The 19,686-nt window shown below is 27.7% G+C and overlaps 1 protein-coding gene across 1 annotated transcript; it reads left to right on the top strand.

The window, feature by feature from the left end:
• The first annotated feature begins 3,530 nt into the window (after window positions 1–3,530).
• On the top strand, window positions 3,531–13,875 carry LOC140676086 (facilitated trehalose transporter Tret1-like). The gene is made up of 4 exons (XM_072910762.1): window positions 3,531–3,588; window positions 9,919–10,190; window positions 11,273–11,697; window positions 13,010–13,875. Exons 1-4 carry the CDS (start codon window positions 3,558–3,560, stop codon window positions 13,689–13,691), a joined length of 1,410 nt encoding a protein of 469 aa, XP_072766863.1. The 5' UTR covers window positions 3,531–3,557; the 3' UTR covers window positions 13,692–13,875.
• Window positions 13,876–19,686: the final 5,811 nt, after the last annotated feature.

The raw sequence follows: 19,686 nt of genomic DNA, 5'->3' as shown, positions 1-19,686 counted from the left end.
CAAATTTTCGGTGTCTTTTTGTAAATTAATTGAATTGTCATACATCTTGATAAAAAACATCTCCGCAATTTCTCTCTTTTTAGTATGTTTTTCGCTATGCAATATTGTGGCTGTTGTCCAATTGAAATCATGTGTAAATTCAGTCCTATGCTTACTAACGACCGAATGGTTGCTAGTATGCATTTTTATATTATTAGTATGTTCTTTAATGCGTGTGTTTAGATGTCTTTTTGTCTGTCCTATGTATGTAGCACAATTCTTGCAGTCAGTTTTATAAACGATCTCTGTTAAATTTGTTAAATTTGTCTTTGCCACATTTAATTAATTTGTTAAGTTTTTTCGGTATCGTATACACAACTCTTAAGCCTTCATCCCTGAATATTTTTCTTATTTTCTCGCTTAGGTTTTCAACATACGGCATTAATACGCACGTAGAGATGTCGTGTCGCCTAGTATTGTTATCTGCGTTAGATTTATTTTTTTGTTATTTAAGACTACAAATTCTTTTATGCACGTATCGGTCAATGATGTGAGTGGGATAACAATGATTCGTTAAAATTTCTTTTACCTTATTAATATTATTTACTTGAAACCGTTTATCCGACAGCAGAATCGCGTGATCAATCAGGCTATTAATTGTGTTCATTTTATATTTAAATGGGTGGCTGGAGTAATAATTAAGTTATCTGCCTGAACAAATCGGTTTTTGAAACCAGTTTGTAATCAGCTTTCCATTGCACCTTATGACTGTAGTATTTAAAAAACTTAGACTATATTAGTTTAGATTTTTTGTTTGATTTACTTTTTATATCACTTATTTTATTATAATAAATATATAAATTACAATGTTAGTATTAAAATCTATAGAAAAATGGTTGTCAAAAAGGAGTAACATATATTAGCATACTCTTTCTCATACCTTTAAGATGTACGTCTCGAATGAACTATCAGGCCGGAAAAAGAGTAAACATCTAGGAAAGTCACTCTTACACGGCGGTATTTTTTTGCCATTCGTCTGGTGGTCCTTTTTGATAAAAGAATTTAATTCTTATTGAAATAGAGGGATAGAGCCAAGTGCGATTTTAGATTAAGGAAGCAACAGCAAAGTTAATTAATTAAACAAATTATTAGATTAAACATTATAATTCATTAAAAATTTAAGATGAAAAGAATGCATAAACTATTATTAAAATATCAAAGATATATAATTAACTTTACGATCGGTAGTAACATAAAAAGAAATACAAATACATTAATGTAATGTATATTGATTTGTGTTTGTAATTAATATCGTGAGTGTTACACAATTTGGAGATTATCAGTTAGAATAATAAAAATTATAACATTAAAATTATCTTAAGTTCTGACTGGTTATTTCAATATATAATTAGTAAAATAAGAAAAATTAAATAAAAACAAAACGTATAAACGAGACTTGGGTGTATAGACTAAAGACGATTGAAAGTAGAGAATTCGCCGCTTGCATGTACATACAATAGGTTAAAAATTAAAATTTGAAAAATGTTATCGCTGAATAATGCGTCTAGATTAAATTAACAAATAGTAAAATTCGTCAAACCTGATTCACAAGATTTAATTATTCCGACAATTTTGTATACTTCGTAAGCATAATTTATTTATTCTTAATTTTTCTGATACTCCACAAGTATATAATAAAAAAGATAAAGTAATGAAATTGTTAATTGGAAAGAACATTAGATGAAAGAGAAACAATTAAAGAAAAGAATACTACGATTCTCAAGCGTGCCTATTAATCCGGGAAGAAAAAGAAAGATAAAAGATTCTCTTGAATCCGAGCTAACAATAAGGGTGACTGGTAACTCATTGTCAGATCAATGAGAATCAGTTTGATATCACACTTGCTAAATCCTTGAGGAGAGGTGGAAAATAGTAACAAGAAAATGTTACAGCTTTATTGGTGTTAATAAATAATCTGAATAGATGTCAGAACGGGGAATAAAAGATAAATGGGTAAAAATAAGTGACAGGAAATAAGAGCGACTGACAATGAAAAAAGACAGAGAAATGTAATGAATAATTCCATAAATAAATGAGCGGCTAAACGATTTTACAAGAATGGAACATTCTGCGAAAATCTATGAATTGTTTAAATTTAAACAAAATGATCAAGGAAAGGAAGGAAATAAAGAATTCTTTAATTGAATTTACTATTTTGTTGGCAAAATGCGAGCGCAAGTAAAATGGCAACTGCTTGGATCAGCAAATGTTGCTTTTTAATTATCCATGAGGAGCTTAATGATGGACATCTATCAGAGAATTGAAAAAAGTTATATTCCCAATACATGAATTTTAAGTTTAAAATCTGTACTATGAGACTCGAATTTTGGAATAACCGTATTTGTTATTACAATTTGACAACGAGGAAGGATTTTCGAAGCTATATATTTTAAGTCAGAGCAAAGAAGACTGGATGCTTAGAAGTTCGCGGTAAGATAATCATAGTAATGAATATTCCACTAACATATTCGTATTATCACAACTCAACTGTAAGCGTATTCCCGCGGAATGCTATTTTATAAGTCGTTAGTCATTGCTGGTTCTCTCTAGTGGATACATAGCAGAAAGAAATATTTTTTAACCAATGGAGAGTTCGCCATAATGAGAAAAAACTTTCAATTTATTGTATTAGGTTCTTTTGCTGTTTTTTCCAATGTTTATTTCGCTGGAATTTTATCATGAACGGATGTTGCATGAAGGTGATCTGTCAGAGACAAACACGTATAGTGTTAAATATTATCGACTTCTTTTGTGACTATTTTATATCCAGATTATTCTTCTGGTTCATAATAAAAATTCATATTTGTGAAAATGTTATCTTTTATTTAGAAATTTTACATCTCCGGTAACAACCCTGTAAATATTTATTATTATTTATTTATATATTTATTTATTTATTTTATTTTTCGTTATTTCTTAATATTTACTTTCTTAATATTAGTTAATATTCACCGTTTCTAAGAGTTAAAACAACACAATTAACAAATAAATCTTACATTAATTCACATTTTTGTGTTAACTTTTTACATATTATTTGTGTTATTTGTTTACATATTTGCTTTCTGTTAAATTAACATTAAAATTAGAGTGGATAAATTAGGACACGAGAAATGTGTTAAATTTAACACAAAATTTTCTACTGTGTATAAGTGCAATAAGTGCAATAATACTTGATAAGATATCTTATTATTTTTAAATTAAGGTTATATAAATGTTAGGTATTTATAGTTCATTTTTATATTTAAGATCATTTTAAGTCGTTTTTTAAGATTCCGTTCAGGTAGCCGAATAAAATTTTAAAACTTACTTAAGATAATAAAATATAAGAACGGACTATAAACACAGCTTTTTCAACATTATTATTTTTTTTTAAATGTGTAATGTGTTGGCGTAATGTGTTGGCAAAAATTGATCTGATAGCATTATCTGAAATGTTTTTACTTGAACAAAATTTAGTCAGTTTGTTTTTGTAAATTCATTTAACGTTTACACGTGAAACTAGTAATCATATTGTAAAGATGAAGAAAATATATCTTGCTGCTGTAGCAGGTATGTTTTATGGAATAATTAGACAAATAAATAAACTATTGCATGTAACTGGCTTGATTCTCATTATTAATATATAATTAAACTTAAAATAAATTAGAAATTATTTTTTTAGAAACGTACAATATTATTTAAACTCTTTTTATATTTAATTTGTGAAATGTTTTTTATATTTTTTTCATCTTTTATTTCTTGGAGCGTACTAATTTTTATTAGTATTATGTTATCACTTTAACTTTGTATACTCTTTCTTCGTATACTCAATAGTGTTAAAAGCTTATAATACATAAAACAATTATATTTATATTGCCTTTTAAATTAATTTTAAATGTATATTTTTAGAAATATCAAATTATAGTAATGCCCTTCTAGAAAGTGTGTGAAACCTCGAACTCGAATACATCAAAGTGTTGAGGCCTTTTTTCCACGATGTTAATTGGATATCTCGTTTGTGTGCGCTGCGACTTGTAACATTCGTGTTGCTTGCGGCTATCAACTTGTTATGTAAATTTTGACGGTTTGTCTAATTACAATAGTTTACGTAATATAAAGATAAATTAACGTAGATGAAGAATAGAAAAAAAGGAGAAAGAAGGAATAGGTTAAACAAAAAAAAGAAGAAAAATAGAGATACAAGTAAAGAAAGGTACATATATCATAAATATATATATATATATATATATATATATATATATATATATATATATTACATATGATGTACTTATATAACACAAATGAAGTAAATCACAGTGCATAACAAAAACAGTTAATTAACATTGGGGAAAAAAGCTTTAACGCTTTAATATATTCGCGTTCAAAGTTTCATGCCATTTTTTATAAAGAGAAAAATTAGATTAGAAATTATTATATAAATATGTATGTAAACAATTATTATATATATATATATATATATATATATATATATATATATATATACAGGATGTCCGGTAAGACGTAAAGAATTTCTTGTAACAGTGGGCTGTCTTCTCTCGCTGTACTCCTAGCGACCGAATGATAGCAGGTTCTTTTCTTCGCTGAGCGCTAATATATTGGCGCGAATTGGTTAATATTTTTAAATTAATTTCTCAATAATTATTCCGAAATTTGCAAAACAATACAGAACTTTTGCTCAGTTTAACCCGTTTTATCTGTATACGAGAGATATGTTATTAAAATTATGAATTTTGACTACTTTGACCGCTCATATCTCTAAAACCAATTGTCGACTCAACTTAAAAATTAATTGTGATTGATTTTTCATTATAAAGTATCATTTGGCAAACAAGACAATTCCAAATTCGCGGGACTCAAAATAGGCAATTTTTGTGGAAGCTCATATATATATATATATACTCAAGTTTACTTTTTATATATATATATAGGGTAAACTTGAGTAAGATGGCCATAGTTTTTTAAAATGCAAAAAACATATTTTTATTTTTGTTAATTTTTATTTATGTTTGACATATTATATCTTCACTGAAGATTAAATTACGTAATATTATCGAAATTAAAAGGAAAATATTTTATAGAAATTTTATATTATCAAAATAGTTCAACATAAGCATTGGCCATCTTACTCAACTAAGGAAAAGATTACCATAGTGACGAAAAGATGGCCATAATATTTATAAAAAAAAATAGTGAAAACGAATATAAAAATTATAGATCATATAACAATTTACATATTTTTATAATAGGTCTAACGTCGATTACGATAGCTTAACTGTGATTTATTCGACGTTATAACAGTTTTTAGTGGACAAATGTAAAACTATGCAGGTAGTCAAAAGTAAAAATGTGATATAAGATTCACAATATCGTTATTTCGAATAATGTATGCATATAAACTACTGTAAATATCGATTATCTTTGATAATGACTCAAAAAGCGCACTATGTTACGGTTATTGAAAAAATTATAGCCTATGGCCATCTTTTCCGTATGGCCATCATATCCTAGTTTACCCTATCTTAGAGCATACATATGGAAGAGGAATACCATTGTTTTCCATGAACTAAAAGTATGTCCAAGATATATGCAAGAAAGACAAACAGATTCCTATTTTTCTCTGTGCGTATGTGTTAAAATTGACAAACGCTAATAGTTTAACAGTTTCTCCAAACTTCAAATTGTTCCTTGACATCTTTCAACATTATTATAATCGTATTATTATTATTTTTATGTGTAACATTATTATAATTTATAAAATATGCAATAAAATGCAATAAATCGAGTTCATATTTTGCATAAGTAAATATAAATATACATAATATTTTTCATCTATTATGTTATACAGTTTTTATTATATGATTTATTATATTATATTTAAATTATATTTTACGTCAAGTTAAAAAAATACATATTTAAAAGAAAATTTTATTCTTGCAAATTATACATATACAAAAATAATATATTGGTATATTATTCAAGCTCTCTATAAATTAATAATACTTAAGAAAAAACAAGGCTATAAGAGCTTATTGACATTATTAACTATACATAAAAAAATAAAAAATAGTAAAAATAGAAGTAAAGGACAAACTGAAAGGACAACAGATTGGTAAAAACAAACATAATTATATTAAATGTAAATCAAGTAACATGTAAAATTAACATGAAAAATTAAGTAACATGATAAATTATAATTAGTGTGCGGACGTTTCGACTCTCTTTTTGAGTCGTCTCCAGCGCAATATTAGCAATAAATAAAATTATAAATAAACAGAAAGTGACACAAGAAGTGACATATGTAACTCGGAAATTAAGGATATTACTTGTTCGGTCGGATCTTAACTTATTTAATCGATGTACGTAGAGTTAATTACAGAAACATATTTTCGAGAACAGCCAAAGAAGCCGGTGGATAGTAAGCGGCGTTGGTAATTTCATAATTCGATTAACAGAATGTTAAACAGTTTTTTAAACTTTGAAGTTAATGGGCTTAAAGCCAAAAACTGTGACTGTTAACTGTCTGTAAAGACAACACGCGAGCAATGTAGGTTCAAAAAAGGTTGTCAAATATTAAAACATGTCAAATATTAAAATTGGTTAAATAAACAAGTATAAAAGCTTACATCGCTAAGCGAGACATCTCCGCATAACAGCCCGTCGCCATCAGATCCACACAGGGAATTGTTGTATATTATTTTATAATTATTTATGTATTGACTATTTTTCACAGCGTTCGGAAAACGAATGACGAAAATAACAGTTGTTGTGTATTATGTTTTTTTGTTTTTTTTCTGTTTTTATCTCCATGCATGACCCTCAAATCGGTGGAAGCTTGTTTATTACTTCAGTATATATATCTGGAAAACATTCTGTATTTTTTTGTAAATTAATGCCGTTTTTTTTGTCGTTTAATGTGTAGCATTTCTGAAATCAATATTTTGTTATAATACGTTTCTCTATCTAATATTCTCACTTCATCCCACTTAAAATCATGATTTTCATTTAACTTATGTTCCGTGATAACCGACTTATTTGCTGTATTTTTATTTATATGTTTTTTGTGTTCATTGATAGTACTTAGTTTCCTACTAGTTTGTCCGACGTAGGATGCATCACAGTCATTGCAATCAATCTTGTACACCACGTTCGTATTAGAATAGGTCGGGATAACATCTTTATGTCTCTTTACAATAGTATTTAATTTGTTGATGCTATAATAAGACAATGTTGTATCTGTATCATTCAGTACATTCACTAATTTGTTTGTTAATGAGAGGATGAACGGTACCTTGAAGTAAGATTTTGGATCATTATTGTTATTCGTGTTATTAACCACTTTTTGGACCATGTAGCAAATATTTAAGCCTATGTGTAACGTTGGTAAATATAAATTTTAAAGGATATCCGTTCATGAGTAAAATATTAACAATCAACATGATGTTATCGCAATGGTAAATAGGGTGTGAAAGTAAAAAGGCTCTATCAACCAAGTTAAAGATTGTAGTCTTTTTTTGGGAGTCTGGATGTTGTGAGAAGTAATGTAAATATCTCCCCGAGTATATCGGTTTATGAAACCAATTAAAACGAAGCTTGTTGTTCTTGGATATAATCGAGACTTCCAAAAAGTTGAGAATGTTATTAGTCTCTACCTCTAATGTGAACTGTAATTTCAGGTGCAATGAGTTAAATTTATTAAGTACGTTCAAAATACAGTTATTCGGTGATGCGGTAATTATATCGTCTACATATCTAAAGTAGAAAGTAGGGGGTGAACTTTAAAATACTTAGAGCTCTTTTTTCATCTAAAGTAGAAAGGGGGGGGGTGAACTTTAAAATACTTAGAGCTCTTTTTTCAATATCCTGCATCACTATATCAGCTATTATTGGTAAGAGGGGTGAACCCATCGGTGTACCATATATTTATTGGAAACACATACCGTTAAAGGTGAAATATGTAGAGTCTAATATGAATTTTACACTGGATAAAAATTCTATTTCTGGAATATCTGTGTGATCTTTGATATAGATCCACCTGTCCGACAAACTCTCCATAGCCAGCTCAGTAGGGATATTTGTGAACAGTGATACCACATCAAGAGATATCAACTTATAATCGTTGGTTAATTGGATATTACCTAATTTTTTGACTAGTTCGAAACTATTCTCCACGAAATTATGCGCTACAGGAAAGCTATTTTTCATTATTTTGTGTAGGAACACTGCTAGGTTATATAGAGGGCTATTTATTGATGAAACAATGAGTCTAAAAGCAATGTTGTTTATGTACCTTTGATAAGCCGTATGCTCGGGGAAGTGAGTCCTCACTAAACGATAGAGAACGATACGTGGCCGGTGTAATGAATCTCTTTTCCACCTAGTAAGTAGTTCCCGTAAACGTGAAATTATTTTGTTTGTTGGATCTCTAGTAACCTTAGTATATGTTCCATCATCATTTAACATTGCATTCATTTTTTTAAAATACTCAGTTTTTTCTAGAGCAACAGTGATGTTCCCCTTATCTGCCCTTGTGATAATGAGGTTATTGTTTTCTGCGAGGAATTTCCTTGTAATGTTGTTAAGTCTAATTAATGCAAGGTGTGTCTTCGTGAGTGAGTATTGGTAGGATGGTAAAGCATGAATAATATTATTAGATCTACTCCTAACGGTAATGCGTTTATCAACCGGCAATTTTTTAAGGCTGTTTTCGTAATTGATTATAAATTCTGTTGTCAATCTGGTAATATTTGTCATTGGTAAGCTGAAATTGCCCCCTAACTGTAGGATGTATTTAATGTTTTTTGGTATGTGTGTTGATGACAAATTCACGAACCATTTTCCATTAATTTCCGAATAGTCAAAAACAAATCTATCAAACAAAGATGGTTTGACGTTAACGATAATATTGTTGGTATTCTGTTTAGATGTGTGTTGGTCAGGTAAAGCGGTATTCCGGATAGGTGGTGTCGTCCTCATATTTAGTTCGAAAGATGATTGGTGTGGGATGAAGTAATGAATTGGTTTTATGTTAAGATTGTTGATTATTTTTTCGACAATAGATTTGAGCTTCCGGTCAAAACGTCTAGTTGTATTGTGGTGGAAAGAGCGTAACGAGTGCTCTTGTTTGTCGAAAAATTTTATACATATGTGTTCTGGAATGCTACTTAAAATTCGTTGTGTGGTACTGTAAATGTGATTGTGATTATATTTTATAGTCCTATATGCGTCATTAATTTCCAATTGTTGGAGTTTTTTTAAAAAATCAATCCTAATGGTTCTAAAGTTATGCATGGAATTACAGTCTTTGAAATTATTCACATGTTTCACTAATAATGTTTCTATATGGGCGGGAAAAACTCGTTGGCCCTGACAATTCCGTAAGAATTTTAACCTCAGTTTGGTGGTAATAATATTTTTGCGAATCTTTATCCATAGCTTAAGTAATTTCACTGATTCGATTCCAAATTGAAATTTAATATACGTGAAAAACGAAGGTTTCCGGTAACGCATCTTTCTCAGCCCAACATGTAATAAATTGGTATATTATTCAAGCTCTCTATAAATTAATTATATCTTCTATTTCTATTCTTCTAATAAATCAATTAAATCTTCTATTTTTACTATTTTTTATTTTTTTATGTATAGTTAATAATGTCGATAAGCTCTCATAGCCTTGTTTTTTCTTAAGTATTATTAAAAATAATATATTAAATATATATTAAATAAAACTTAAAGAAAATTGTCTATATATTTAAAAATTTCAATTTTAATATAATATTAAAATTATTAAATTGTAATAAAAACTGTTACAAAAATATAAATTTTATGTGACAACTCCCAAACCCGATACATATCAGTTCTAAAATTTAATTATTTTACTAGGAAATCTAGGTATGCTAACAATTGGCCAACATTTTGGTTGGGCATCACCATCTTTGCCTGTATTGATACAAGGAAAAAATGAAACATATCCTATGCGTTTGACTCTGGAAGAAGCATCTTGGGTATCATCTTTACTTATAATAGGTGCATTGGTGGGTACTATTATTTGTGCCATTTTAGTGAATGTTATTGGCAGAAAAAACACCATGTTATTTGCGGCTGTACCTTCAATTATTTGTTGGTTGATGATTGCCTTTGCAACATCATCATGGGTAATTATATAACTTCTATATTTATGCTACAATATATTTATGTAAAAACAAAATGATATATCAAATATGTTCAAATCATATTTTAATATTAAGAATTCAAATTTATTCTCTGTTTGTTCATTTTACTTGTCATAAATTCAGAATTTCTATCTCAAGAATTTGACTAGCATGTTTGCATTGTATATTTTATGTATATAATATAGTTTTTTAAAGATTTTCTTTGAAAACAGTGCAATTTAAAATTAAATTTTATGTTACAATTTATAAACAAACTTTTAATTTCCAAATAACTTTTAATATCTACGGAAAATTATATGTATATGTTTTCTCTGTGATTTGCATGCGACGAGAACATGAAATACTTACATTTATTTTATAAAAATATTATTATTTGATTGTCATCTAATTATTATCTGACGATTGTTGAAATAATATTTTTTTTTAAATCTATTTTATAAACAGCCTCAATTCAGTTTTATGAACATGAAATATATTAAAAACAAAATTCGTAAAAGTTGTTACATACTGTAAAAAACTACAAAATAATAATACTCAAAAAATCTCAATATATTTTGTCAACTGTATCTTACAATTAAAATGAAAAAAAAATATTTCTTTACATATTTTTTTTTGTTATTTATGTCACTGTAATAAAAATAATAATCAAAAACAATAAATAAATCTTGGATTATCAGAAGATTTAGCTTTCTCTTTCGAAAATTTTCAATTACTATTAAAAAATATTTCATAAAAAAATTATTAAAATCACATTTCAAAATATTTACAATATGAATAATTACGTAAGCGCTAAATTACATTAAAACTATATAAGATTTCTGAATAATATTATGTTTATCATTAAAACAATTAAAAGATATTAAAGTAAAATAAATTAAAATTAGTTTTTAGAGGGGGGAGGAAAATGAAAGCATAAATAAGCAATTTTTAACTATATAGAAACCAATATGTTTATGTTTAATAAAAGTGTTACCATTATCTTTTTGAATTCTGAAAACATTAAAATGAGCTACAATTTGACACAATACATCTATTAATGTTCTTATTTTTTCTGTGTTTTTCAGGAGTTGTATATATCGAGATTTTTGGGCGGATTATCTGCAGGTATTGCTCATTCGGCGATAATAATATATATTGGTGAAATTTCACCAGCGAATATTCGTGGTATTTTGACAGCCATGTTAACAGTCACTTCAAAATTTGGCACTGCAATTGAGTACGTGATAGGTCCATTTCTATCAGTTAGAAATCTTGCTTTTGTGTCCTTGGCGGCGCCTTGTTTGCTTTTGATTACTTCCATCTGGGTACCGGAATCCCCGTATCAATTGATGCGCCGTAATGCCAGACAGAAGGCTATAACTTCTCTCATTCAGTTGAGAGGCAAAAGTGATGTTTATAAAGAAGCAGATGATATTGAACGGTCTGTACAATTTGATTTGACAAATAATACTGGTTTTCGAGAACTTTTACGTGTGCCTGGAAATCGCAGGTAAAATATCAAATTTTGTTTTGTCATATAATTGAATGAACGACATTTAATTAAATAAATATAATCTTCAAAAATATAATTATTTTCTTTATTATTTTATTTTCTATATTTAGCTATATGTATATGATATAAACGGGGTGTGATTTATAATTTGTTTTAAAAATTTTGTTAATGAAGTTTTTTACAAATGAATTTTTATAATTATAGTATACGTTAATATTAAAAAAATGTTTTCTTTATAAATATTAATATAATATTATAAATGTAATATTGGTGGGATTTAATGAATCATATAAAATTAATATGTATATATATTATAATATTTAAAGAAATGTTGCAAAATTTATAAATGTATGCATTGTATAAACATAAATTTAAGAAAAGTATATTCTAATTAAAATATTTTATATACTTTTATATATTTTATATTATATAAATCTGCAAACTAAATATTTATTAAGACTTTTTCTTAGCTATGTGAAATTTATATATAACATATATTTATAAATTTTGTAACACTTCTGTGAATAAATTATAATTCTTTGCATAAAGAAGGCAAAGAATTATAGTTAAAGACCCTTAAGTAAGAGTCTGGCCTTGAACGACTAACGGTTGATTAGTCATGACATACAATTGCGGAATCAATTAGTATTGAAGTACGAAAATTTTAGCGTAAAATATAAATTAGATATAAATTATTTTAGTAAAAGTAGATTAAAATTTTATATTTTGTGACGAGTATATAAAATAAATTAGTTACACATATTTAAATTAATTTTCTATAAATATTTATAAATAATTTTAAAATTTTATGTTAATATAATTTGTAACATTTACTATAACGACATAATGTAAAAATAAAAAAAATTATTTTTCAAAAAATTTAAATTTTGAGTTAAAAAAGAAAGGTTAAAGTTAATAATGATTATTATAATAACTATATAATAATAATAATTATTATATTATTACTATTATTATTATTACTATTTATTATTATTAATTATTATTGTTATTAAATTATTTTATTATTAAATCAAAATAGAATAATTATATTATAATTTTTTATATATTATTACTTACCTTTCTTATATGTCATACAAATTATCTTATATACCATAGTACGTATAGAAAGAAGATACATACATATCTCTCTTCTCTCTAATTACGTACCTTGTTTTCAAACTTTGTTACCATGTTACGTCACTATGTCTAGACTCTTACTTGAGGATCTCTAATTATAGTAACTTCTGATAACTTTGAAACTATTATCCTATTGTAGAAGTATTTAAAATGTGTAAATTTGATTTTACAGAGCCTTAATAACAGTAATATCTCTAATGATTATTCACCAAATGAGCGGTATTTCGGCCGTGGAACAATACGCTGAGTTAATTTTTGATCAGACAAATAGTAAGTTAGATGGGAAGTATTTAACCATGATACTGGGAGCGGTACAAATGATTAGCACAATTATTTGTATGTTTATTATCGATCGCAACGGCAGGAAATTGCCGCTGATCATCTCCACAATCGGCTCTGCCTGTTCAACCGCCATGATCGCGATATATTTCCAATTACAGCATGATGATGTGAACACTAGCAATGTAACCTGGTTGCCTGCTGTCGGTGTAATCATGTACATAATCATGTTCTCTATAGGTCTATCTCCGTTACCGTTGGTCATGGAAAGTGAACTATTTTCTACAAACGTAAAAGCTCTCGGTAGTATGATAAATCTTATCACAGCTTGTACCATTATATTCGGTGTGACAAAAATGTATCTGGTTGTAGCCGATAATTTTGGCATACAAACACCGTTCTGGATATTTACGGCGTGCACTTTCGCTGGTGCTTTATTCGCGTTTTTCTACGTACCTGAAACCAAAGGCAAGACTTTGCAGCAGATACAGAAAGAACTGCATGACTCGTCAGGTGTGAAAAAAAGATTTAGTAGGCAATATTTCCGCGTCGGTTTTTTTACAACAAATTCATAAACTTTTTTCTAATCGTAATTTTTATTCAAGCTGAAATTGCAATTATTTTGTTTTAAATAACAAACTTTATATTTTATTACTTCTGTTAAGTAAAAAAATATAAAGATTGCAAAAGTATTGCAATACAGTTAATGCATACAGTTAACATATGTTCTTATATTATAATATTTACGATGAAGAACACTGCAATACTTAAGTTACTTATATATATTTATATAAATATGTATTCTCTCTCTCTTTTTCTCTTTCTCTCTCTCGCTCTCTCTTTCTCTCTCTCTCTCTCTCTCTCTTTCTCTTTCTCTTTCTCTTTCTTTCTCATTATAATTCATTAAAAATTTAAGATGAAAAGAATGCATAAACTATTATTAAAATATAAAAGATATATAATTAACTTTACGATTGGTAGTAACATAAAAAGAAATACAAATACATTAATGTAATGTATATTGATTTGTGTTTGTAATTAATATCGTGAGTGTTACACAAATTTGGAGGTTATCAGTTAGAATAATAAAAATTATAACATTAAAATTATCTTAAGTTCTGACTGGTTATTTCAATATATAATTATTAAAATAAGAAAAATTAAATGAAAACAAAACGTATAAACGAGACTTAGGTGTATAGACTAAAGACGATTGAAAGTAGAGAATTCGCCGCCCGCATGTACATACAATAGGTTAAAAATTAAAATTTGAAAAATGTTATCGCTGAATAATGCGTCTAGATTAAATTAACAAATAGTAAAATTCGTCAAATCTGATTCACAAGATTTATTTAATTATTCCGACAATTTTGTATACTTTGTAAGCATAATTTATTTATTCTTAATTTTTCTGATACTCTACAAGTATATAATAAAAAAAATAAAGTAATGAAATTGTTAATCGGAAAGAACTTTAGACGAAAGAGAAACAATTAAAGAAAAGAATACTACAGTTCTCAAGTGTGCCTATTAATATGGGAAGAAAGGGAAAGATAAAAGATTCTCTTGAATCCGAGCTAACAATAAGGGTGACTGGTAACTCAAATAAATGAGAATCAGTTTCATATCATACTTGCTAAACCCTTGAGGAGAGGTGGGAAATAGTAACGAGAAAATGTTACAGCTATATCGGTGTTAATACCTGAATAGATGTTAAAACGGGGAATAAAAAATAAATGGGTAAAAATAACAGGAAATAAGAGCAATGACAGAGGAATGTAATGAATAATTCCATAAATGACGGCTTAACGATTTTACAAGAATGGAACATTCTGCGAAAATCTATGAATTGTTTAAATTTAAACAAAACGATCAAAGAGAAAAAGAAATAAAAATATATTTATTTGAATTTACTACTTTGTTGGCAAATTGCGAGCGCAAGTAAAATGGCAACTGTTTGGATCAGCGAATGTTGCTTTTTAATTATTTATGAGGAGTTTAATAATGGACATCTATCAGAGAATTGAAAGAAGTTATATTCACAGTACATGAATTTTAAATTTAACACCATTTGTACTATGAGACACAAATTTTGGAATAACCGTATTTATTATTACAATTGGACGACGAGGAAGCATTTTGGAAGCTATATATATTAAGTCAGAGCGGAGAAAACTGAGTGCTTAGAAGTTTGCGGTGCGATAATCGTGATAATGAATATTCGACTAACATATTCGTATTATCACAACTCAACTGTAAGTGTATTCTCGCGGAATGCTATTTTACAAGTCGTTAGTCATTGCTGGTTCTCTCCAGTGGATACATAGCAGAAAGAAATATTTTTTAACCAATGGAGAGTTCGCCATAATGAGAAAAAAATTTCAATTTATTGTATTAGGTTCTTTTGCTGTTTTTTCCAATGTTTATTTCGCTGGAATTTTATCATGAACGGATGTTGCATGAAGGTGATCTGTCAGAGACAAACACGTATAGTGTTAAATATTGTCGACTTCTTTTGTGACTATTTTATATCCAGATTATTCTTCTGGTTCTTAATAAAAATTCGTATTTGTGAAAATGTTATCTTTTATTTAGAAATTTTACATCTTCGGTAGCAACCCTGTAAATATTTATTATTATTTATTTATATATTTATTTATTTTATTTCTAATAATATGATTTTTTCACATCTTAAAACCAACAAAAATAAATCAATGTTGTATTCAAATAACAGATGAGAGTATCACCTTTTAAACGGTATAATATGTATGTTTCTTAAACTGTTATTAACGTAAAATAATGTCTGTGTCATTTTTCGTGATAAAATTTTAAGTCATATTGTTGTATATATATCGGTCTAAATTTTATTCGCTGTATACATTTTTGCAGCTGCCTCTTATTTATAAATTTTTCTAGTTGTTAGATGACGATGTTATATGGCAATGTTGACAATATAAAATAAAAAAAAAAAAATTATAATTTTGACTTTATATAGCACCAAACTAACTGTTCACAAAGAAATAAATTAAATATTTTTACATTTAAATTTCTTTTTTAGAAGCAATAAATATACTCTTACAACAATATAATGTTTAGATAGCAGTTTTTAGTATTTTTATTATTTTGCACATCAAAAAAATATAAATAATATAAAAACTATTGCTTGTGTCTTGAACATCACACTGAATTACGCAATCCAGGTTATTAATAAAACCATCGACGAAATAATAATATCTCAACGATGATCTCTCATTTCTAAACGATGAAGAATTATTGTTCAGTGCTTGAGAGAAAAACCCTTATATTCTCACTACACACACGCGCAAACGCGTACACGCGCCACGCACCACGCACACAAACACACACACACACACGCACAAACAAGTCCCTTTTTATAGTATAATCAGTTCAGTATAGAAGGTGTCCAGTCAGATTATGGGTTTCGTTCTTTCAGTGTAATATTTGTGTTATAATAATAAATATTATAATAATGTTATAATAATAATAAATTTAAGTTACTTTAAAATTAAAGTTAAAGTAAATATCATTTTAAATAAGTTCAATTGCTCAGATATTAAATGGTGCATGTTCAAAAAACAAAAGTTTGAAAAATAACTTTTGCATTTGTATTATAATAAGGGTCTATATAAATAATTTAATTATGTAATGTGATTGAACTTGAAAATAGATAACTCAGTGATGTTATAATAGTTGAAAATAGATCGCATTGCTTGTATCGCAAATCTGCTAATAACTCAAAATTGAGTAAACTTTTGGTGGACTTGACATCTGAGGAATATACAGAATGTCCCATTTTAATTACTCCAGTGAAATATCTCGAAAAGTTAGCGTTGCCGGAAAAAAAGTTTCAGACAAAAGTTGTATGATTTCGAAGAGGACATAAGATGGTACCAATGGTTTGACCTTGCACAGTCGTTTGAAGATCACGTAAAGATCATCTTTAATTTCTTAAATGGAACCTACTATTTTTCATTATATATTCTTGTAACTTATCTCCAAAGCTTTCCAAAACACTATAATACAATATTTTTTTATTAAATACTTTTCGACTTATAAGGCTTCAAAGTTGCAATATTTTGACATACAATACAAGATATCTCGTAAAATATTCATTTTTCGATTATCTTACCCTAATACTTTTATGCACAGAATAATGAGACAAATCAATTGGCGTACTTAAAACGCATAATTATGTTAAAGTAAAAATGTGTAACTGCTAGTTACAAATTCAGATTTTTTCTTAAAGATAACTATGTATTTTCTTTACACCAATTGATTCGTCTCATTAATCTGTGCATAAAAGTATTAAGATAAGATAATCGAAAAATGAATATTTTACGAGATATCTTGTATTTTATGTCAAAATATTGCAACTTTGAAGCCTTATAACTCGAAAAGTACTTCACGAAAAAACATTTGATTATAGTGTTTTGGAAAGCTCTCGAGATAAGCTACAAGAATATGTAATAATATATAGGGTATACCATTTAAAAAAATCGACGTGACCTTCACATAACCTTCAAATGAAAATTCAAGATCAAATCAATGATACCATCTTATGGCCCCCTCGAAATCCTAAAACTTTTGTTTCAAACTTTTTTTCCGGCAACGCTTATTTTTCGAGATATTTCACTAGAGTAATTAAAATGGGACACCCTGTATGTTAAAGATTAAATTAGCTTTATTATTTATAGCATTGGTTTTATAGTTTATATTAATTAACACATATAAGTGCAATAAATGCAATAACCCTAGATAAAATATCTTATTATTTTTAAATTAAGATTATATAAATGTTAAGTATTTATAGTCTATTTGTATACATATTTAAAATCGTTTTAAGTTGTTTTTTAAAATTCCGTTCAGGTAACCGAATGGAATTTTAAGATCTTATCTAAGATAATAAAATATAAGAACAGACTATAAATACAACTTTTTCGTTATTATTATGTTTTTTTTAAAATGTGTAAGGTAAATGTCCCAATTATTGACAGTGTCCCAATTTGTGACAATCGTGTTTCTTTTTTTCAATAAGTCAATTAATATAGATTAATGTTTATTCTAAAAAATGTGTTGGTATTCAAAATTATATATATTATTTATTATAACAAATTTTAAATAAAATTAAAGCACTTGCTCACTAATATCTTATGAGGCGACAACTATATCGATGGTTTCTTCCGTCGATTGATTCTAGCTATTATGAAATTAAAAGTAAATAAACAATAAATATTAAAAGTTAAATATATATTAAGGAACATTGTGAGTAAGCTGAAAACGTCACTAAATACATATTTTTTTAAGTATGCATGTGTCACTAATCGGTACTAAAAATATTTGTCTTTATTACTGACAATCGAAATAAATATGATGTAAAACGATAAAAACGTTTCTATTCTTAAAGAAAAAATGTAATTTATAAATATTAATCTTTATTAAATTAAGGAATAGCATCAATATCATAACTTATCTTTCCAAAATTTAGAAAATTAATACAAATACGAGTTCCTAATCTATAAATTCTTATATTTAAGTCAGTAATAGGGTCACTCATGATTCTATACCAATTTGTGACAGTCGATAGACTTCTTAACCTATTAATTGTCACATACAAATGTTTGTCACATGCAAGACACTTGATTCCTTTGTGATTCTTTAATTTGTTATAGAATTAAGTAAACATACAGAATTTAAAAAATTAATTTTAAAAATTAAAATGAAGAATATATATAAAGAAAATATTTATCCTAAATGATAAAAAGAAAAACTGAAAGTATTTATGTATCAGTAAAGAGACGTATCTTATATTTCTACGACGTGTCAGTAATAGGGACATTTATATGCCTATCACCTATCAATAATACAGACGTAACATATGTCATAAATTGGGACAATTTCAAATTCATGTGTCACTAAATGCTACAAAAACAATATTTACAAAAATATAATAGTAAACTTTGAGAAAAGGGGACTTACTTCCTATGACCTTGACCTCGACATATATTGTCAAGGTCATTGTCCTGAGTAACGTTTAAAAGGTTTTAGCCGTTACTCGTTGTTTGTTAGAAAGTTATAAATAAAAACTGTTTTATTTCGAAATGCCATAATTCTTATATGTGTTGCTTTATCTTGATATATATTTTCAATATTTTCATAAAATACACACACACACACACACACATCCACGGAAGGGTGCAAGGGGAGCCTTCGGCCACCCCTTCCTCACCCAACTCGTCCACCTCTCTTCGTATGTACGTTACAAGACAAGGCAAAGTTCACATAGGTTTGCAACTTTCCACGCAAAACGAGGTGGACGGAACAAGGGCGAGAAGGGGCCGAAGACCCTCCTTGCGTGTGTGTATGTGTATGCGTGCGCACGCGCGCGTGTGTGTTTATTTGTCCTGTAGAAGATAGAAGTTCCGAAACTTTATTCCCATTAATTCGGAAACACATTGCACTTGGTTCTATTATTTACAGTGACTGTGACGTGCATACGATAACATCAAAAATGAAAATTATATACAACAAAAAACAAATCATTCTGAAAAT

This window comes from Anoplolepis gracilipes, chromosome 2 (assembly GCF_047496725.1).
Source record: "Anoplolepis gracilipes chromosome 2, ASM4749672v1, whole genome shotgun sequence".
Taxonomy (NCBI): domain Eukaryota; kingdom Metazoa; phylum Arthropoda; class Insecta; order Hymenoptera; family Formicidae; genus Anoplolepis; species Anoplolepis gracilipes.
Note: the sequence above shows the minus strand (reverse complement) of the source record. Positions and strands in the feature narration are given on the sequence as shown.